Source organism: Oncorhynchus tshawytscha, linkage group LG05 (assembly GCF_018296145.1).
Source record: "Oncorhynchus tshawytscha isolate Ot180627B linkage group LG05, Otsh_v2.0, whole genome shotgun sequence".
NCBI classification, from domain to species: Eukaryota; Metazoa; Chordata; class Actinopteri; order Salmoniformes; family Salmonidae; genus Oncorhynchus; species Oncorhynchus tshawytscha.
This window is the reverse complement of record NC_056433.1, coordinates 24,430,805-24,454,617: the sequence shown is the minus strand read 5'-3', so window position 1 is coordinate 24,454,617 and position 23,813 is coordinate 24,430,805. Positions and strand designations below refer to the sequence as shown.

Here is a 23,813-nt window from a genome sequence, read left to right as displayed (position 1 = left end):
TCCTTTTTATTCTTTCACGACTCTGACGAGCCTGAGGCCGGAGGATATATGGCTTCCTCGGGAACTGTCCCCGACCTCCGTGATCTGCGTGAAGAGGAGGTGGAGAAAGAGAGGCCGGAGAGCGGGCTGCCTTCTGAAAATTCGGAGGCGATTGAATAAACCCCCAATTCCCTCAATTCTGCTAGCAAACATGCAATCTTTGGACAATAAAATCAATGAGTTAGGGGAAGATGAAACTACTAACGGGACATTTAAAAACTAACATCTTATGATTCACAGAGTCGTGACTGAACGCCGACAATATCAACATACACCTGGCTGGTTATACGATGTACCGGCAGGACAGAACAGTGGTGTCTGGTAAGACAAGGGGCGGTGGACTATGTATTTTTGTAAATAACAGCTGGTGCACTATATCTAAGGAAGTCTCGAGTTATTGCTTGCCTGAGTTTGAATATATCATGGTAAGCTGTAGACCACACTATCTACAGAGAGAGTTCTCATCTGTATTCTTCCTAGCTGTTTACATACCACCTCAATCAGAGACTGGCACTAAGATAGCATTAAATGAGCTGTATTCCACCATAAGCAAACAAGAAAACGCTCACCCAGAGGCGGCGCTCCTAGTAGCCGGGGACTTTAATGCAGGGAAACTTTCATCAGTTTTACCAAATTTCTATCAGCATTTAAATGTACAACCAGAGGGAAAATAACTCTGGACCAACTATACTCCACACACAGAGATGCATACAAAGCACTCCCTCGCCCTCCATTTGGAAAATCTGACCAAATTTCCATCCTCCTGATTCCTGGTTACAAGCAAAAATGAAAGCAGGAAGGACCAGTGACTAGATCAATAAAAAAAGTAGTCAGATGAAGCAGATGCTAAGCTACCGGTGTGTTGTGCTAGCACGGACTGGAATATGTTTCAGGCTTCCTCCAATGGCATTGAGGAGTACACCACATCTGTCATGGTCTTCATCAATAAGTGCATCGATGACGTCGTCTACATTGTGACCGTACGTACATACCCCAACCAGAAGCCATCGATTACAGGCAGCATCCGCACTGAGCTAAAGGCTAGAGCTGCCACTTTCAAGGAGCGGGATTCTAACCCGGAAGATTATAAGAAATCCCGCTATGCCCTCCGACGAACCATCAAACAGGCAAAGCGTCAATACAGGACTAAGATCGAGTCATACTACACCAGCTCTTACGCTCATGTGGCAGGACTTGCAAACCATTACAGACTACAAAGGGAAGCACAGACGAGAGCTGCCCTGTGACACAAGCCTACCAGACGAGCTAAACAACTTCTATGCTCGCTTCGAGGCAAATAACACTGAAACATGCATGAGAGCATCAGCTCTACCGGAAGACTGTGTGATCACGCTCTCCGCAGCCGATGTGAGTAAGACATTTAGACAGGTTAATATTCAGGCCTACGGGCCAGACGGATTACCAGGATGTGTACTGCAAGCATACGTTGACCAACTAGCAAGTGTCTTCACTGACATTTTCAATCTCTCCCTATCATAGTCTGTAATATCAACATGTTTCAAGCAGACCACCATAGTGCCTGTGCCCATGAACACTAAGGTAACCTGCCTAAATGACAACCGACCCGTAGCACTCAGGTCTGTTTCCATGAAGTGCTTTGAAAGCCTGGTCATGGCTCACATCAACACCATCATCCCAGAAACCCTAGACCCACTCCAATTTTCATACCGCCCCAACAGATCCAAAGATGCAATCTCTATTGCATTCCACACTGGCCTTTCCCAGCTGGACAAAAGGAACACCTATGTGAGAATGCTATTCATTGACTACAGCTCAGCATTCAACACCATAGTGCCCTCAAAGCTCATCAATAAGCTAAGGATCCTGGGACTAAACACCTCCCTCTACAACTGGATCCTGGACTTCCTGACGGGCTGCCCCCAGGTGGTAAGGGTAGGTAACAACACATCCTCCATGCTGATCCTCAACACAGGGGCCCCTCAGGGGTGCGTGCTTAGCCCCCTCCTGTGCTCCCTGTTCACTCATGACTGCATGGCCAGGCATGACTCCAATACCATAATTAAATTTGCCGATGACACAACAGTGGTAGGCCTGATCACCGACAGCAACGAGACAGCCTATAGGGAGGTTGTCAGAGACCTGGCAGTGTGGTACCAGGACAACAACCTCTCCCTCAACGTGATCAAGTCAAAGGAGATGATTGTGGAATACAGTTTGTTCCAACAAACTAACATGGTCCAAGCACACCAAGACAGTCGTGAAGCAGGCAGAACAAAACCTATTGCCCCTCAGGAGACTGAAAAGATTTGGCATGGGCCCTCAGATCCTCAAAATGTTCTACAACTGCACCATCGAGAGCATCCTGACTGATTGCATCACTGCCTGGTATGGCAACTGCTCGGCCTCCGATCGTATTTTTGGGTAGAGCAGACATTTCCATGTATTTGTGTTAGCTGCATGTGTGACATAACTCCACAACTCCTATTTCTGATATAATTTACAAAGTACATTTTTTAAAAGGTCATGGTTTTTTATCAATTAAGTATATTTGAGTTTAACCACAATATTTGTTGTATTATTTGTTCTGTCTTTTCTGGTGAATTAAACTTAAATTGCAACCAACTTTCTATGGCTTGTTTAAAAAATATATATATTTTGGAGATTATTTTGTTTTCAAATGACCAAAAGTGAACGGTTGTAATCTGAATAAAGGGAAAAGGCCCTTCTTGAACATGGAGTGAGACATTCATACTAATTTGCTAGAGAACCAGTTCAGATTTAAGTATAACTTTTGTATGACTGATGCCTTTAGTGAGAGGTCTAATGCTTTAATATTTAATCATTTCTGCCCTCCGATTTCATATTCATTATATTAATAGGCCCATTTCATTCTGTCTGGCTTGCCGTTCCAAATAAAATTGACAATTTTTTGCTCATATAATTGAAAAAAAAAAGTTGCTAGGTGTTTGCAAAACCATAAGCAAATAGGTAAACTGTGATATGACAAAAAATAGTTAATCAGGGTGATTTTTCCACAAATAGACAGGTATTTTCCTTTCCATGGTAGCAAGATCTTATCTATTTTTGCTAACTTTCTATAAAAATGTATTGGAGTGAGATTGAAATGAAAACATATGCTAAAAGGACTTAACATCCTCTTTCAAAATATAGTTTGGTGAATCATGAGTGACTCCATCATTTGTAACAAGTTTCAGGAAGAAAAAAAAATTGGTAGCATTTCTATGTTGAAGATTAGATTAAGAAACCGGATTATAATCTCCCACCATAATAAGAGTTTTTAAATGTTCAAAGAAGCGTGGATCATCATTATATGGACCTTATAGGTTAATGAGCCATACCCGTTTATGGCCCAATAAACATATTTAACATCATCCATCTACCTTGAGGATCTGTTTGGACAATTTGCACATTTGGATCAAAATGACTGTTAATTAATATCACCACACCTTTTGAATTTCTTTGCCCATGGGAGAAGTATATTTGGCACCACCAGTCCTTTTTCCACACAACTCCATCTAAAATTGTTGAATGAGTTTCCTGTAAACAATAGAGATCGTATTCCTTCTCTTTTGGCCAGGTAAATACTGATCGTCTTTTCTTATTATCTGCTAAACCATTACAATTATAGCTGGCTATAATCCCTTGGCCCCCGAGAGACCGGGACCCATCCTTCGAAAAGAACACATAGTGCCACCACAGAACAGAAGCAGGTCAGCCCGACCAAAAGCATTTCCATCACCCTCACCTCGATTTCTATTATATATAGCTATTAAAAAAATATATATCTTAATTTCCATAATTAACTATTCATATTTGTAATAATGTAGGTAGTTCTTGCAAAGGATTGTTACCTCTTACCAGGATTGCCATTACAAAAGTTACATTTTGGCAAGAAATTATTATTTCAGCAAACAATTATTGTGAATCATCCTATATTGTCTCTAACATCTTTACTCCCTAGCAACAGTTGTGGGATACACACACACACACACACACGCACATCCCCTTTCCCCCACAAACAACCATAAGCTCAGATGCTCAACAGTTGTACCATCCCAGAGCCCAACTCAAGAAAGGACTTGCTTTACGAATTCATATACAGTTGCAGCTGTATAAGAAATTGAGCAAAAACTGGCAAAAATGGGGAGATTTGATTAACCATTGTCAAGTCCTAGGTGATGGGAGATCAGATACACCCCCTTCCCCTGAAACACACACACGCTGGTCCCCGTTGCGACCATATTCCCAAGCATCTCTGTGCAGTCAGACCTTTGATTATCAGGTGCCACCAGGGCCAAAATAATATGCCCCCTCTCTGAATGTCCGAGTGTGACCCCCTCCCCATGGGTTACTGCAGCTAGTGTTGCCAGCACTACCACTTGAAAAGAAAAGGAGAGCCGCAAACTCTTGGAGCTCAGATGCAATAATTGAATAACCTAATATCCAAAGTTCGACAGACAAGCTGTCTTCATCAGTATATAATGACGCCACTGCCTGGGTGGGGGCACCCCACCGGAATCCCCACCGGCTAGGTACAAGGTCATCAAGGTTCTCATTAGCAGCTTTGAGAATTTCCTTGTATATTATACTCTCCCCTAATATACAAGGAGAGAGTTACCAGCCTCAATAATCAGCAATTAACTGCACCTCAGAACTACAACTTCGATGTTGCTAATGAACTGAGCCACGTACAGGACCACTACATACTGGCGTAGCTGAAACTCCTGCAAAGCGGGGGGGCACGCTCCACCCCCTTCCAGGTGTCTCACATCTCCCTCCATTATCCCCTGTGTAGTTATACGTGCGTTTTGTGTTTGTCTGTTGCCAGTTCGTCTTGTCCTGTCAAGTCCTACCAGCGTGTTCCCGTGCTCTAGTTTTTGTTTTTCCCAGTTCTGACCTTTCTACCTGTCCTGATCCTGCCTGCCTTCCTGTACCTGCCTGACTCTGATTTGGATTATGACCCTTTGCCTGCCTTGACTTACCTTTTGCCTGCCCCTTGTACTATAATAAACTCTGAGACTCGTACTATCCGCCTCCTGTGTCTGCATCTGGTTCTTAGCCTGAGCCTTGATAGTAACTCACCTAGTCAGGACTGTCTAATTGTAGTGAAATGAAGCATGTTTCTTTGTGTTGTCTGTCATCGGATATGGAGAGCTGTGAAAGCCTGTCTGCAAATGAAGAGGTCCCAGTGAATGTTCAAAGGGGTTGCTGGCACATCCTTGTATGGAATGGGTTGTATGTGTACTTGTATACAACAATACAGTTAAAAGTCACACACAATGTAGGCTACAAACGTATTACAACTGTAGCAGGTAAATCCTTCTCCTGGAGGTCTGCTGGGTTTGCAGGCTTCTGTTCCAGCCCAGCACTAACACAGCTGATTCAATGTATCAAACCTAATGAGTTGATAGTAATGTGTATTATTGCTGGGCTGGAATAGAAGTCTGCTCACCCAGTAGATCTGGGAGTAGAGCAAGGTCGGCCACCTCTGAAATTGACTTTTTTGTTTCCCCGCAATTAAGCTTTAGTAATAATAGCCTTATTACTAAAACGGGTAACATTTACAAACGAGTTAGCTTATTTGTACATTTTGAAATGAAATGCTGACTCATTGAAGTGGTTATAAAGGTGTTCCAAGATTAACTAGTGCCAATGTTCATGAATCACAGATCACAATTCTGCACTAAAAAAGGCGTGAAGATCTGAGTTTTTGTGTTGCTTTCTCAAATGAACATAAACTTTTTGTCTAGTTGTGAGCTCTCCAATCTGTTTTAATTGATTGTCACCGTCTCGGGATATCAGCCCTGTGGATCCATGTAGCAGCTCATCATAATGTCATGCGTCACTAACGCAGCCACAGGCCTACTGTACAATGGCATTAGTGACCTTATGGGCATGTGCGATGCGTCCCTTGTCATTGTACACCTGAAGCAGAAAATAGCTAAACTCACACATCATTTACATGTTGTTGAGCTTGATATATGTTCTCAACTTAACATAATAAAAGGTAGATAATGTAAATGACGCTATCCATAAACCAGATTTTCTACATACATTTTCTGACATGTGAAATAGTTTAGTGCAAATCCAACCCTTGTATTCTAGGTACAGTACCGCATATGAAAATAAGGAGCTGACAATTTGTAGGTTAATTAGAAATGTCAAAAAGGAAAGTAATGGGGCATGGGAGCGTTGTAATTCTACCTTGTTCATTTGCTGAGAATGATTTTAGAATACAGAGACAAAATCAGAAGGTATGGAGGAGGATTGCAGAGATTGTATTGATGGTGGGTGAAGAGAGATTTGCACAACAATGGTTTACAACTCAAAGCCACAATTTCCTTTACACAAAGTAAACTGTAGGCCTATGTGTTTTACAGGAAGTGAGCTATAATCCTCAATGTCATGACACCGGTATAATGAAAGAGCCATAAAATATGACAATCATTACGTTAAGATACCATAATCCAATTGGTAGCATATCACATGGGAAAGTCAAGTGTAGTGTTTCATTTACAATGTAATAATGTGTGTTCCTTGTGATTTATATCCTTTGGTGGGCAAATTTACAATTTAATTTAGTCAACACATTCACAAATGGTGGCTTTGATCACAGTTTTGAGGTTTAGATTGAGGTTGGCTAGGCTAGGTTGGCTACATATGGCTAGGTAGCAGCATATGTAAACATTGTTGTCCAAATCTCTCTTCACCCACCATCAACACAATCTCTGCAATCCTCCTTCATGCCATTGACCTTCTGATTTGTCTCTGTATTCTAGCAAAGCAACATGATATGGAATTGGAAAACCAGACACAGCAATGATTGTTGTCTATCCTCCATATTTTTTTTTTGGGGGGTTCTAGCCCGGGAACTAATGACAGTTTCATGAAGGGAAGATTTTCCAGCAAACATCTGCTCCTCCCCTGATTGGTTAACGGCAGCGAGGCCAAGTGTAATTTGCATAAAGTAGAGCAGAGCTAAACTTTTTCTACAGCTCCGCCAGTAGGTTTCTCGCCGCTCACCTTCCCACAATCCCCTGTGCATTGCTCCGCGTGCCCCTGTTGAAAATGAATGGGGGCGGAATTTTGTCTGACGAATTCGGAAGTGGTGAAAACGATACGTAATTAGCCTATTTTTATTATTAGCCTATTTCTAACGGGCGATGGCAGCCCGCCTCGGCCTCTTTACTTAATTGACTATCAGGTTAAAAAAAGGTAGGTGATTCAGGTCGGACACAGATGGAGAGTGAGTGTGATGTCCTGCCGGACCAATGGTGGAAGCAGAAGCATTGTGCGATTCTCTTGGCGCGAGTTCAGTTGGTGAGAATGACGATGGTGAACAACAGTGGAGCAGAAAGGGCTAATGTTGGAAATGAACAGCAGTTTATGGTTGGAGAGCGATTCACAAGCAATGATAGTTTTTTGGGGGAGCCGTTTGCGGTCTCGAAGATAGCGATGGATGAATTGGGTAAAGGGGCATCTGTCAGAGTGACCTGGGGCGGTTTGATGTTCTTTTCGTGTGTGTCAAAAGCGCAAAATGAGAAAGCTCTGTGGCTCTACAAGATGTCGACAAATGATATGGAAAGCTATGATTTTCAGAGTAGGGCACCAGTTAAAGGTGTCATCTCTGGTGTCTCGTTGTCTCGACATCTCTGGTGTCTCGACATCTCTGGTGTCTCGTTGTCTCGACATCTCTGGTGTCTCGTTGTCTCGACATCTCTGGTGTCTCGTTGTCTCGACATCTCTGGTGTCTCGACATCTCTGGTGTCTCGTTGTCTCGACATCTCTGGTGTCTCGACATCTCTGGTGTCTCGACATCTCTGGTGTCTCGTTGTCTCGACATCTCTGGTGTCTCGTTGTCTCGACATCTCTGGTGACTCGTTGTCTCGACATCTCTGGTGACTCGTTGTCTCGACATCTCTGGTGACTCGTTGTCTCGACATCTCTGGTGACTCGTTGTCTCGACATCTCTGGTGACTCGTTGTCTCGACATCTCTGGTGACTCGTTGGACACAGGCTGTGTGGTTTAGGGATAACATTCCAGGAGTGGTAGAGGCATGTCGCTTGAATCGAATGATAGGTTTTACTGTCGTTTGATGAAGTGGTTCTCCCAAATGACGTTTAACTTGGGTATGTGAGATGTGCAGTGAGACCATATGTACAGAAGCCACTGTAGTGTTACAATTGTAAAAAGTTTGGACACGTGGCAAGTATTTATTCCTTCGACAAACATGTAGCAGTTGAAGAGTCAGATGAAGCATGTTGTAGTAATTGTGATGGGAATCACGTTCCCAAGTTCCCAGAATGCCCTGTAAGGATGAAGGAGGTCGCAGTAGCTAGGATCAGGGCTATCCAACAGGTCTCCCATGTAGAGGAAGTTAAAATAGCTGAAGTACTAAGTAGAGATGAGATGGTAGTGGATGTCCCACAGTCTGCAGTGAATGCCATGCAGGAGAAGGATTCCAACACACTAACAGTGAAGAAGGTGGACTTTGATGTGTTTATACCGCAAGTGATAAATTGCACAAGTCAAACTATTGTATTTTTAGGGGTTTGTTTTTGTTTGAAATTCAGAGAAGCAGTGTGAATTTGGTTAGTGTTTTTTATTTTTGGTAATTAGTATGAATTTTTTCATCCAAAACATATTTGGAAACATTAGGCTTAACATGAGAAAATGACAACCAAATAAAAATAATAATGCATCCATTAAAGCAAAGCTATAGGCTACTGCAGCACCAGCACCACATCATCTGACAGCCTATCGATAGGTAGCAATGTAGACGTCACAATTTCAGAACCATGAACAGCGATCGGTAGTATATACAGTTGAAGTCAGAAGTTTACATACACTTTAGCCAAATACATTTAAACTCAGTTTTTCACAATTCCTGACACTTAATCCTAGTAAAAATTCCCTGTCTTAGGTCAGTTAGGATCACCACGTTATTTTAAGAATGTGAAATGTTAGAATAATAGTATGATTTCTTTCAGCTTTTATTTCTTTCATCACATTCCCAGTGGGTCAGAAGTTTACATACACTCAATTAGTATTTGGTAGCATTGCCTTTGAATTGTTTACATTCGATCAAACGTTTCGATCAATAAGTTGGGTGAATTTTGGTCCACTCCTCCTGATAGAGCTGGTGTAACTGAGTCAGGTCTGTAGGCCTCCTTGCTCGCACACGCTTTTTCAGTTCTGCCCACAAATTTTCGATAGGATTGAGGCCAGGGCTTTGTGATGGCCACTCCATTACCTTCACTTTGTTGTCCTTAAGCCATTTTACCACAACTTTGTAAGTATGCTTGGGGTCATTGTCCATTTGGAAGGCCCATTTGCAACCAAGCTTTAACTTCCTGACTGATGTCTTAAGATGTTGCTTCAATATATCCACATAATTTTCCTCCCTCATGACACCATCTATTTTGTGAAGTGCACCAGTCCCTCCTGCAGCAAATCACCCCCACAACATGATGCTGCCATCCCCGTGCTTCACGGTTGGGATGGTGTTCTTAACTTGCAAGCATCCCCCTTTTTCCTCCAAACATAATGATGGTCATTATGGCCAAACAGTCCTATTTTTGTTTCATCAGACCAGAGGACATTTCTCCTAAAAGTACGATCTTTGTCCTCATGTGCAGTTGCAAACCGTAGTCTGGCCTTTTTATGGCGGTTTTGGAACAATGGCTACTTCCTTGCTGAGTGGCCTTTCAGGTTATGTCGCCTTTCAGGTCATCTCCACTAGGACTTGTTTTACTGTGGATAAAGATACTTTTGTACCTGTTTTCTCCAGCATCTTCACAGGGTCATTTGCTGTTGTTCCGGGATTCATTTGCACCAAAGAACGTTCATCTCTAGGAGACAGAACGTGTCTCCTTCCTGAGCGGTATGACGGCTGCGTGGTCCCATGGTCTTTATACTTGCATACTATTGTTTGTACAGATGAACTTGGTACCTTCAGGCGTTTGGGAATTGCTCCCAAGGATGAAACAGACTTGTGGAGGTCTACAGTGAGTTTTTTGAGGTCTTGGCTGATATATTTAGATTTTCCCATGATGTCAAGCAAAGATGCACTGAGTTTGAAGGTAGACCTTGTTATACACTCTAGATGAAAAAGAAACGCACACCTATTTTGGTGAGGTTCTGGCTAGCGGAGTGGAAAACTTGACAATAAAGGAGAGCCGCACACTAAGAGCTCAGATGCAAAAATGTAATGTCCTTGAAATACATCCACAGATACACCTCCAATTGACTCAAATGATCAGAAGCTTCTAAAGCCATGACATTATTTTCTGGAATTTTCCAAGCTGTTTAAAGGCACAGTCAACTTAGTGTATGTACACTTCTGACCCACTGGAATTGTGATACAGTGATAAGTGAAATAATCTGTCTGTAAACAATTGTTGGAAAAATGACTTGTGTCATGCACAAGGTAGATGTTCTAACAGACTTGTCAAAACTATAGTTTGTTGACAAGAAATTTGTGGAGTGTATGTAAACTTCCGACTTCAACTGTACTTTGAGTGGCTGATGCATTCTGGGATTTTTTTAGGGGGGGGGCAAACTCAGACTCCGAGGAGGTCCAGAGGAACTGTTTTATACAGAAGTTTCAATACTGTAAAGTACAATACACGATATGTAGTTCACTACTCCAACACTGAAGACTGGCTGCGTTACAAGTGTTACCAGTTTGAAGTTTTGAACTAAGAGTTGAACATTCACCACATACTAATTAAGAACAAATTGTGATTTAGAATGATGGCCTGTTGTGTGTGTTTCATAGTGATAGCAAGGAGGGCTGCTCTGCTCCTTCTTCTCCCACTTATGTGTCAACATCAAACATGGTCTCTCTCTCCAGCTCCCTACCTAGGTCTATGGGCGGATTGAGCTCACACATAAAAGGAAGTTTCTCTTCCCCAGAGGTAGAAACACTGGAAACAAAAACAGTGCAGGACTCAGGACACAATACATCTTTAATTCTGTCAGTTCTTTGTTCAGGTGTTGTGTATTTCTTCCAAAGGGTGGGGAGAGGAGAGGAGAGGGAGCTCACTCCTTCCTGTGTATCCTAGTTGTAGTGATCCTCTCTGTCTGCGAAGGTCAAATCCAATCTTTTGTATTTTGTGTTATTCTAACCTTCTGAACCTCCTCCCCAGGGGTGTGAACTGACTATCCAAATACATTTAAGAGCAACGCTCCACTATACTAGATTATAGAAATCAATGAAAGAGAACATTTTGATAAACCTCAAGGAACGTGTGCTTTCGGAGACGTGACAATACTTCAAAAATGTGAATAACAAATATATGCATCTTTTGTGACAAAGATTACAACATTCGTACCAATAGCAACCACTGAATATCCCCTCTTGTAATGAGATAACCAGTTAATAGTTATCGCAATATCATTTCAAATGGGGAAATGTAGGTTAGTTACCATAACATGAACACCCACATACTGTAACATCAGCTTCATCTGACTCCGTACCTCAGAATATATGACAAAACACAGGATTTAAGAGCCTGGCTTCCAGCAATAATCTAACTGCTTAATGGGAAACCCTTCACGTTCAGCAGCAACAGCAGAACTACAGCAATAGAGGAGGTCTGGGTCACAGGTCAACAGCCACATATTCAACCAGCTTCCGCGCCATTGCATCAAAGCGTCGCTCTGTTCTAAGAGAGCAAAACAGAGTAGTGAGGTTACACAGGAAGCCACCAACCGTATGTGTAATGGCAATCCATTATGCAATCAAGAGAAGTTACGCAACGAGGGTAACGAAGGGTTAATAAGCCATCATGCCACTCCACCAAGCAATGTCACAGAAATGCCTCCACACATGGCAACAGCACAGCATCCGTTGCTATCAGAGCACTGGAATGAGTGCATGGGCTGAGAAGGGGAGAGATGTGTGTGTGTGTGTGTGTGTGTGTTTGTGTTTGTATGAGGGTTTTAACACAGGCCAGCCTAATGGCATCTCACCAACAGTGGGCTAAGCTCACTGAAACCTCCGGCACTCACGCCCACTAACAACCAGAGGAGATGTCAGGCACGTTATGCAAAATAACTATCATGAGAGAGACAGAATAAGGAGAGACAGAGAAAGAGAGGTGTAGAGATAGAGAGGGATAAAGGAGAAAAATAGAGAAAGAACGAGGAGAGAGATGATTTGAGAGAGGGGGGCCACTGGGCTATAATGTAAGAGCTAAACAATATCACATTGTGTTGAGGTGTGAGGACAGTTATATGACAAATTAGGGGGGTCCGATTATCCTACTACCTTGGGGTCCTGTTTGGCTCAGTTGGTAGAGCATAGCGCTTGCAACACAAAGGTTGTGGGTTCGATACCCACAGGGGACCATTTATACACTTACTACTGTAAATTGCTCTAGATAAGAGTCTGCTGAATGACTCAAATGTAATTAAACAAAGGACCAGGAAGTGGTGCTGATTTGCTAGATTTGTTCTTTACCCAGCCAGATAGTCTCTTGGGAAAAGATGCTGAGCTCAGTTGGTAGAGCATGGCATTTGCAACACCAAGGTTGTGGGTTTGATTCCCTCGGAGGACCAGTACAAGAGAAAAAAAAAGGTATGAAAATGTATGTACTCATTACTGTAAGTTGTTCTGGATAAGAGCATCAGCTACATGACTAAAATGCTAATGTAGAAAAAATTGAAACCTCCAGCAATACAATTTCATTTCAGATCAGTTTCCTTAGCTGGCTGAGGTTCAGCCAATTAATATAGGGCAAATATGATAAGTAAGAACCATATTTCTGTGTAATCTCGCTCAGTAATGAGATGAGCCAGGTCACATAAATATCTCTCACTGTAACACACTAATGAATACAGAGCTGTGGCCCTCAGAATATCCTTCCTCCAATTTGTTTTTAAGAGACTTTTTAAAGATTTATGAGAATCGTAGAACATCATTAGCATTATCATGACATAATTAATCTGATTAATAACCCCCACCTGGTGGGTTTGAGGTTAATGAATGAATCTTTAATTTGTTACATCTAATCTTCCATTTAATTAAAGTTGTGTGCCCAGGGCTAATATAACGATTCTTGATTACCATCAACTGTTTTCAGATCGGGGTAGTCATAGCGTGACAAGCTAATGAATTGTCCTCCTATAACACTTCCACCTCGGTTTCAGATACATGGGGTAGGCAACCTGACTCACTAAATTATTCATGGATTTACCCTTTTTTGCTTGGTGTTAAGCGATTACAACATGTCTATTTTATAGGAGTTTAGACAGACAGTCAGACAGAACTCCAATCCAGTCAGACAGAAAATGTACAGAATTTGGTCCCAGATGGGTTTGACCCAACATGCTACCGGTACACCACAACAGTGTATGGTATGCCATTAAGAGCAGAAGAAGTCACAGTTTGGAATCAGAAAAAACTGTGTTTCTAAGCATTTAAACAACTGAATCTAGACTGAAAGACAAGATAACAATAACTAAGAGACATCTTAAACTGAGTTTATACTCAGAGGATGGCAAACTGTGGTTGAGAGAGATAAACCTCAGTGAATGACAGGTAATCTAAGTTCTCTGAGGTGCAAGCCGTGCCAATTTTGTCTGTGGGGTTATCAGTGTCAGTGTAAACAAGGGACACTCATGGTGAAATCCCATGCATGTCACCAGAGTCTACGCTGGCATTAGCCAGGATCATTACTCAGCATGTGACAAATGAAGACATATCTTGGCACAACAGAAGCTGATAAAGCCTTTAAAACTCACTTAACAGGCATGATAAACCCTGCAATATTGCTCACGGGCAACCCAAGTACTCATTCTCTGTCACTGGAGGCCCTGGGTTGAAGATTTGTGCTGTGTTTGCCGGGGAAGTTTCTCTGGATTAAAGTCAAAGGGCAGAGAGAGAGAGACACTGCTGGATGACAGTGACCTGTGAAGATGAGAGCTTTGTGAATAATTCATAGACAGGCGAAGTCGCCCATGCATGCACAGGTGGACTTGGGTAAAGCCAACCTTGGAGAAATCGGAGAGCTTCCTCCTCCACTACGCCATTGCCCTCCACATGAGTGGGCACTGGAGGCTGGAGCAGAGCCTCAGTCCAACCATGACCATCAGACGCCGTCACTCACAACCCCAACAATCAGTCCCGCTATCTGGAGACTTCAGGTTCTTCTAAGACGTCAAACTTTTCTCAAGTTCACTGCCCTTCTTCAGTTACTTGTGTTGACACTTTCATAACGGTCGAGACAGAACAGAATCATGTAGCTATTGTCTTACATTCTCTTTAAAACGGGAAGCGTTAAATAGAAAACTAGTCATAACTCTGCTAAGCAGGGGGAGTAGCTAGCTGGCCAAGCTAAAAGCCAACGCCAAATGCTAGTAGTGCTTGTAGACAAGGCCCCCAATTTCAGGCCTAACTTCCTACACCTGAACCTCCTTTAAAAGACTGACATCGTGTTTCAGGTTACTTGGGTCCAAAAGGAAGACTCTCGGGAGCAGAGAGCCGTGTGTAAATGCATCAGCAGGTCTACATCTTCCCCTCCCATCCCTCCTCATACTCTCAGAGCTGGAGACTGAGGCCCTCACCCCTGCATGAACCTGGACTGATCAGGAGGAGAGAACAGCAGCACTCCAACACTAAACAGAATTTCCTTCAACCTTTAATTCCAACCCCGTTTACAGAATCAAAATCTAAAAGGACAATTGGGGACTTCTTAATCACCATTATCTTGATTCTGTGATACTAGAATTTGGATAATTGTGATTCATTAATGCGTCATCTGTACAGTAATAGCCACAGCTAAATGAGCTGGCCATTCATTTTCATTAACTTGAATGAAAATGGAATATAAAAACTCAACACTCCGGCCTGCTTTCTGTTGTCCATAATTTGAAGCTAAATATAAGGACAAGTAATGATGAAATCACCAACACGACAGAGAGAGGCAAAATATGATGTTTCCACAACAAACGTTCATAATTATGAGAGCCATCACAGTACACCTGCTAACTCCACCTGCTATCAGTGCAAACACATCTGGCAGAGTGTAATTTGCCTTGGCAGCGATTCAATATAAACCTTGAGGGGAACATTTCTTACTTTTCTATTAGCCTTTCCCTGCAGTTATTAATCAAGTGCCAGACACAAATCAGAAACCATCATGCACAGCGCTTCCTAAGGATGACCGAGGAGGAGATGGCACTGCTGTGCCTGTGACAGACAACGGGAGGGGGGATATCAGCCACACGGTGGAGATGAGAAAAGCCACTGGTTCCGGGGGATTCGGAGACTGGGAGACCACTCTCTCTGCAGGGGCTGTGTTTGGCCAGTATGAAAATCAGCAGCGAGGATGTTGATCGTGGGAAAGCGGTAGAATGGTAGGCACACCGGGTCCTCTGGGGAGGGATGGACGATCCTTCAGGAGACGTTTTAAGTCATCCCTGACATTCCCCAGCCTCCTTTAAGTGCCTTCCTTTGTCATATAGCAGGAAAACAATGCTAGACTTCTGAAGTGTCCCGGGGACAACAACACAGCTGGTAAGTAAGGAACACCTATGGTTTCTTTATGGTATAACGGGAAATAAAGTAGACGTCTTAATCTGTAGAAACCAGATATGACATATAACTTACCTTACACAGTACCACACTCTCATTGTGAAGCTGAGAATGAATTGAAACCTTAGATATTAGAAGAAAACCAGTCAGGCCTGTAGAACTCTCTTTCAACTGAGAGTAGGCAGCTTGGAGAAACTGCACTACTAGTTCCACTGGCCTCAGTTCTCCAATATCCAAATGCTGGGGGAATCTCAGTCCTCTGCAGGCGAGATATCTTCTAATGTTCTTCAGTTCGTCCAACTGCGAGACACAATGGAACTCTAACGCTTGATCAAAGAGCACTTGGCCTGAGTAACCAGTTGCTGTTGTTCCGCTGTAAACCCCTCTCACAAAGAGGACAACTTAGTGACAACAGAGGCAGTTAGGGAGGTGATCCAATATATTTTTGAGGCCAGTTATCTCCATTCTGCCCCTAGAGGTGCATTGAAGTCAGTGATTTTTACAATCACAAAACTTTGGAAGGTGAAATCTACTCCCAGTGATGTACAGATAGCGACTTAAGGTTTGATCTATGGAAAGGCAAAAAACTTTTTTCTTGACAGTTGCTTGGCCACAACAGTTCTGTCAGTCCTTCATGGATAAAATCCAGGTCCACTTTTGAGAGTCCTTTTGTGTTCAAAACATAGCCAGAAAAGACAGAAGAGGCAGCTTCATTCACTTGGAAATTACAAAGAAAGATTGAGTTGAAATGACATGGTCATCTCTTGGCTCAAGTAACCTCCTCCAGTCACGCAAATAAGCATTGTGTAACTCTGCTGGAATTAGAACATATTTTTGGTGACTATGCTTGTGCCCCATTCACCCTCGGCGTCCTCAAATTTTTCAAAGTAGTTTTCTCGACTTGATTTCTTGTTTGGTTTAGTTTTTTCGCGTTGAAGCAGAGTTCCTACACCCTGGGTATTTTTGATTTCCTTAGCGCAAAGCTGAGCAAACAGACAAAGGGAGCTGCGATAGAACCCTGCCAAGTCTCGTCTGGATTTTCTCTCTTCCCCTCCTCTCCCTCTCTCTCGACATGGCAACCTTCCCGAGATGCCTTGGCAGGGTTCCAACATGTCTGTCTGAGTACCCCCCAAACACCCACACTCCCCCCGAAATAAAACCATTGATTTGGGCAAATTTATCAAAACGAATCTCAGATTAATTTCTGAGCTACGCCACTCGACCACTTCCTTCATCTCTGGCATCTCCCCTCTCCCGCCCCCACCCAGATGCACACAGACACGTGTGGTACTTGGAATCCATGCCAGCCAATACCTCCCAATGCCTACCCACACACCCCCTTAACCTCTCCATACCCCCACCACAGCACATTCCCCTCTCCTTCCCACCCTCACCCAAGCAAGTCACGCAGGGAGTTCCTCCATGTCTCTCTCGATGAGACTCCCCAAAAATGTCTCTGGGATGTCTTTACAAGACCTGAAGCAGCTTCGCTTTTTCAATGCCGGGGTAGTCTATTCACCATGTGCCAAGGCACAGCATCTCCCGCCATTCTGAGGGGGCACCTCAGTGCCCACATCACTGGTGCCAACTCACCACTGCCTGCCTCCATGTTCACACCATCCAGTAGCACATAGCCACAACCCCCATCCCACGCAACAGCCTAGCATGGTGGAATTTAGACTGGCAGATGCAGGAGTGATCCTATAGGGAATAAATAAGACACACAGCAAAACAGAGGCTGTTGATTGGCTGTCAATTTCTCTTAAAGCCATTTTGCTACTTTATTAATTCATAGCTTTCCCCAACAGTTTGGGATATTAGATTAAAATGGATTTTAAACCATGTAGCTCGTAGACTACAATAAATGTTAACATAAGGTAAAATCCCTTGTAAGTTCTCCTTATATCCATTAACTGACTAGAGGTGATGCAGCAGGTTTTTTATTTAGTGAGGTGGAGGTAATATATATTCGCTGACTAACTTTGCAACAATGCAACTGATTATGAAAGAAAACTGAAAACACAATCTACAACAAACAGTCCAAGTCCATCAGTATCCCTATCTATTCTAGAAGAGGACTGTAGATGGATGGTACAACATACACCTTACACAATCACATCATTTGGAATGACCACATAAATCAGGACTGGCCCCTATTATCTTTCACTGGAAGCTGCTCTACACAGAACTAGAGCCATCTGTGATCTGCAAAATATAAAATAGGCAGTCACATGCCTGTCAGCATCTACTGGGCTTTGGATGAATTTCACCATGTTCAGGTGCTTCTACACCTGCATTGCTTGCTGTTTGGGGTTTTAGGCTGGGTTTCTGTACAGCACTTTGAGATATCAGCTGATGTACGAAGGGCTATATAAATGAATTTGATTTGATTTGATTCATAAGTAAATAACCATTTCACTGTCCATAAAATGCATAACAGATACCATGGCTACTCTCTTATCCAGAACATCATAATCCTGAAGGGCAATAAATGAATCCACTTCATCCTGTCTCTGACCCTTCATTCCTCTTTCCTCACTGTTTCAACGCCCCGTCATGTGTGACCTTCAGCGGGCTAGCAGCAACATCAGGATGCCTTAACAGAGCCACGTGCAGTGGTGTGGTGCCTGTCTGTGGAGCTGTGCGTGCGTCTCCTGGCAACCTGCCAGCCCCGTGGTGCAGTGATGCTGCCATAGGGCTGGGACTGGGGAGGGAGGCCAGGGCTGTATGGGGCTGGTAATCAGACCACTGCAGTCCTGCAGGGTGGATCCCTTTCCTGCACGTTCACGCTTCATGCCATTGCACACAGTTCCCATGTGAGCCGCATCTCAAGCAGCCTTCAGCTGCTCCCGCCAGGCCTTTTACTTGCCCTCTCTCTTACACACACACTTATTTGGGGCAATTCTGAAGAAAAGTGAAATGCAGTTTACGATGACAGTTTAACTAGGTGTTGTGTTAGACATCCACTCAGATGTGGCCTGTTCTGAGAAAACCGTAGGACCCCAGACAATTACTGTTATGATATTCCCATCCTATGGTGACAGGAACCAAGCAACACAAGGTACTGCAATTGTTTTTTCTCTTGCCTTTTCCTTGCGATCGATGTTTGATGTCATGCGGCGAGCTCCTAGTGCTCTCTCTCTTTGCCTACAGTGCAAACGCTAGTAGGCTACATGTTTTCATTCTCATCACTGCAGACCGCACCCCTCTACCCTTCAAATGTTATGTAACTCAACTTGTGTGGGCCATTCCCCTCAAACTGAAAGTTTTGCCTTTTTCCATCCTCTGAGAGTCAGACAGGAAATACAATTCATCTTTCATCTAAATGGAGTGTTGGAGATAGCATCTTTCTTTAGACATAGTTAAAATAAAGTTTACATAAATAAATTAAGCCAGTTAAGAACAAATTCTTATTTACAATGACGGCCTACCCCGGCCAAACCCGGGCCAAATGTGCACCGCCCTATGGGACTCCCAATCACGGCCGGATGTGATACAGCCTGGATTCTAACCAGGAACTGTAGTAACACCTCTTGCACCGAGATAGTGCCTTAGACTGCTGCGCCACTCGGGAGCCCATGAAAACATTATGTTTTGCACCACTGACTTTAAACTAGCACAAATTTCCCCAAGCGAGTCAAGTTCTTGCCAGTAGGATAGAATGCATATTCAATCACTTTAAGGGCATTGAGATCCAATAGAAATATCCTTGGTGTAAGGCCTACATAGTTGCAGGATTAACAGTAATATGCACTATAATTTTCCAGACTTATTATTATTTGTATTTCTTAAATATTTTTTTACACAAATTATAATCTTTGGGACAGGTTGCCTTAATCAGAGGTGTGTGTGTGTGTGTGTGTGTGTGAGAACTGTGCAGAGTGAGGGATAAATAGTCTAGTCTACATTAGAGTCGTCCCTACCCTAAACCCTAACCATTTTAAATGTCAACTTGAATGGGGTAGGAACGTCCCAAGGAACCCGGATTGCACGGACCTTTCTTGAACAGTTTAATAGCCGCGAGAAGTGAATAATACGCATGCGCAATATGGAGGTTTCAGTGACAAAACAAATTCTCTGCAGCGCTTCAAAGTCATAGCAGGGCAGAAGTGTAGTCAATTCGTGCAACACATAAGTATGTCGGCTACACAGTCGTACGACAAGTGCTTGTTGACATAAATACCAACTGTACGCGCTTTGTGTTGTCAATGTTTACATAATTAGGCCAACTTACAGTTCCTACGGGTGTTTTGCTAAGCAACTAGGTATGTCGGCTAGCTACTAACGTTATAGGCTAAAGCTACCGAGCCTAGGACACCATGCGACACAGACCCACACAGGGAAAATCATCCTACCTGATACTTTTAAACTTTCACTTCTCCCGGGTAGAGCGTTCTCTGGAGTCGGCATCTGTGTTTTGGAAGAGATATCTCCCATTCTACTGTGGGTAAAATGACGCCAAATCAAACGGAGTCGAGTCGTTACGACCATTGAGCTCAGCGGTTGCAGTGGTGCGGACACAAACTAGCAGAGCCTTCTTAATTTCCTACATAACAACTTGTGTAACGTTTTCATGTTTATAGTCTACAATTGGCTGGGCACAGCCTATTACCAAACCTGCATATATATTTGATTTAGCTATAGGCCTAAGTAATTAAAGCAAATGTAATAATGATTAAATGTATTTTGCATTAACAAATATATAGGGCTATAGGCTGAAAGACCTATGAATGCCAAAACCTTCGCCTATATGAAATGTTGAGGTAAATTATGTCATTATCAGGATACAATTAAGCAATAAGGCACAATGAGGTGTGGTATATGGCCAATATACCACAGCCATCAAGGAGTGCCTGGATACAGCCCTTAGCCGTGGTATATTGGCCATATACCACTGAGTACCATATACCACTGGGGTTCCATATTGCTATTATAAACTGGTTACCAACGTAATTAGAGCAGTAAAATTACATGTTTTGTCATACTGGTGGTATATGATCTGATATACCACGGCTGTCAGCCAATCAGCATTCAGGGCTCGAACCACTCAGTTTATAATGGAAACTATAATTTGTGTAGCCAATCATGTTTCAGCCTTGATACATTGTAACATTAGTAAACCAACGCATTGTAACCATATTTTGAGACACAAGTCGGGTTCTGGTAGTTTCGGTGAACTAGAATAACGAAATGCATGACCTGACAAAATATAGCCATTCCAAAAAAAAAATACATTTGCCCTCCTTTTCTTTTAAACATTCTGTTATTTTCTGAATCAGGCTTTGACTATTTTGTCATGGTCCGTTTTATGAAATAAGAATGTTGCCAGAGTTGAACCATTGCATTTTTTTTTTATAGCTTGTTGCATTATTAAATAGTTTTAAAATAGTTATTATTAATAAATAAAGAATGGAATACATTGGGGAAAATGTCCTATCTGTTCATTTCTCAGGCAACATTTGCTGATAAAAAAAATAAGTCTGTCAAGTCATTAAGTCATTAACAAAGTTACTCAAATGAATATGAAAGAGGTTTACGCAAGTTTGAATTAAAAAGGATTTGCCTCTTCAAGTGTGGAGAAACTCGAATCTAGCTTTTGGTTCAAGGCCCTTGCACACAGCACTGTTCCGAGGGGCTTTGGTTACCATGCCTGAGCAGGCAACTAACAATTCCATTTAAAAAGATTTGTGTAAACTAGTTTTCAGCAGATAAATGTGCAATAATCTGGAGTTAAAGCAAACAGCTGTGAATGAGTTTAGATCATGTATAAACTTCAATTGTATTTTGAATTTATTGTTGGCCTTTTTCGAAAATCTGCATTTTTTTTTGTAAAAGATTTCTCTGCAACAGATTCGAATGTTATAGGCATAAGGCGGGTAGCCTAGTGGTTAGAGCGTTGGAACTGGAAGGTTGCAAGTTCAAACCCCCGAGCTGACAAGGTACAAATCTGTCGTTCTGCCCCTGAACAGGCAGAATGTGTTCTTAACTGACTTGCCTAGTTAAACATTCTTATCAGATGTTATTGATTGTGTTCATAGCTCCAACAGCGCAGTAATATCTAACAATACACACGAAAAGGTAAAAGAATGGCATTAAGAAATATTAGGTCGGAGTCCGGCGTGTGTACACACACACACACACACACACACGTGTGTACCGCAATAGTTAAATAGACTAGAATACAGTTTATATATATGAAGTGGATAAAACTGTACCTAAACATTATTTAAAGTGGCCATTATGACTATGTACATAGGGCAGCAACCTCTAAGGTGCATGGTAGAGTAACAGTCTACTGATTAAAGTTCAGTACTGGGCGGAGGTTGGCTTGTGGTGACTATGGACTTGAGATAGAGACTGAAAAACAGCTTCTAAGGTCCAAGCTTTGATGCACCTGTACTGACCTCTCCCTTTGGATGTTAGCAAGCCGTGGCTGAGGTCCTTGATGACCTGGCCTAGTTAATGGGAGACTGGTGTGTTGTTAATTCCTATAGGCCTACATCTATAGTCCGATACACTCAGGAAAATGATCTTATGTGGAAATCCACAAATAATACATTTAAAAAAAATTGCATTAAAACATACAAGTTTTATCCAACACAATCACGTGAGAACAATTTGTTTACGGAAGACATATAGTTGGTTATAGATACTTGGGTTTGTTAAAAGGATTGGCTAGAGACTGATCGATGTTGATGCACGAGCTGAGACCACTGTCTTTCATTTGTGAAATCAATTAACTTTAATAGCTGCATAGGCCCTATAAAACTGAACAGCAATGCGTCACGTTCACAGTGCATCGCCTATTGTCCATAGCGTTTGAGACTTGATGATAAAATAGATGGGAAAGGCTGTGTTTTGTCGTCTTCCATTCAACACCATTATACTACACATTCTAGATGTACACTGTGGTCACCTGCAGCCTGCAAGCCTACATTAACGCCACTGCACCCTTTCACTGCGGGGCTCGATGGCTTCTTTGCCGCATAGAAGGCCTCTAAATCAGATAGGCTTTATTCATTACTGTGTAATATAGGTCAGCATAAAGGGGTGGATTGCAGAGCTTGGTTTACCATACAAGCCATCTGGAGTTCACTGCGCGTCGAATTTGCTCACGGGAGGCACGCGTCCGGCTGCTCGGCAGATGACACTGCGTTTTACTGCGGCACGAGAGGGGGATAAGGGGACCTCAACCAAAACCATGCATACGAACGGGTGTTCACTTTGAACAATAGGAAAGGTCTGGGGTTATGGTGCAGCTATAGGTCTGGGGTTATGGTGCAGCTATAGGTCTGGGGTTATGGGGCAGCTATATGTCTGGGGTTATGGTGCAGCTATAGGTCTGGGGTTATGGTGCAGCTATAGGTCTGGGGTTATGGTGCAGCTATAGGTCTGGGGTTATGGGGCAGCTATAGGTCTGGGGTTATGGGGCAGCTAGGTCTAGGTCTGGGGTTATGGGCAGCTATAGGTCTGGGGTTATGGTGCAGCTATAGGTCTGGGGTTATGGTGCAGCTATAGGTCTGGGGTTATGGTGCAGCTATAGGTCTGGGGTTATGGTGCAGCTATAGGTCTGGGGTCATGGGGCAGCTATAGGTCTGGGGTTATGGTGCAGCTATAGGTCTGGGGTTATGGTGCAGCTATAGGTCTGGGGTTATGGTGCAGCTATAGGTCTGGGGTTATGGTGCAGCTATAGGTCTGGGGTTATGGTGCAGCTATAGGTCTGGGGTTATGGGGCAGCTATAGGTCTGGGGTTATGGGGCAGCTATAGGTCTGGGGTTATGGTGCAGCTATAGGTCTGGGGTTATGGGGCAGCTATAGGTCTGGGGTTATGGTGCAGCTATAGGTCTGGGGTTATGGTGCAGCTATAGGTCTGGGGTTATGGTGCAGCTATAGGTCTGGGGTTATGGTGCAGCTATAGACTAGATACAACGTCGCCTTTGTTCTGCAGTACTACCACATTTTACGCAAGATGTAGACTGCGCCACCGATGTAGTCCTATCCAAGGCCTATTACAGAAATTATTGAAAATAGTTGAACATTTAACATTGCAATGTGCATTATTTGTACCATAAGAATTATCCACTCATATAAACGTAGGCCTAATTATCCATACATATATCATATTCCAGGCCTTATATGATGCTATTTTTAGCGAGCACGATTTATTATTATTTTTTCATATTGGATATCTGTGTAACTTAATTCAGGGTTCGAATGAATAACGAAAGA

The 23,813-nt window shown here is 42.8% G+C and overlaps 1 protein-coding gene across 1 annotated transcript in view; it reads right to left on the bottom strand.

The window, feature by feature from the left end:
- LOC112250352 (mitochondrial peptide methionine sulfoxide reductase) overlaps positions 1-20,132 on the bottom strand; it is a 110,474-nt gene extending 90,342 nt beyond the window's left edge. Inside the window, exon 1 of the mRNA XM_042321732.1 lies at positions 19,940-20,132. Coding sequence (XP_042177666.1) covers positions 19,940-20,075 — 136 coding nt within the window. The 5' untranslated portion in view covers positions 20,076-20,132. The remainder of the gene's footprint in view (positions 1-19,939) is intronic.
- Positions 20,133-23,813: the final 3,681 nt, after the last annotated feature.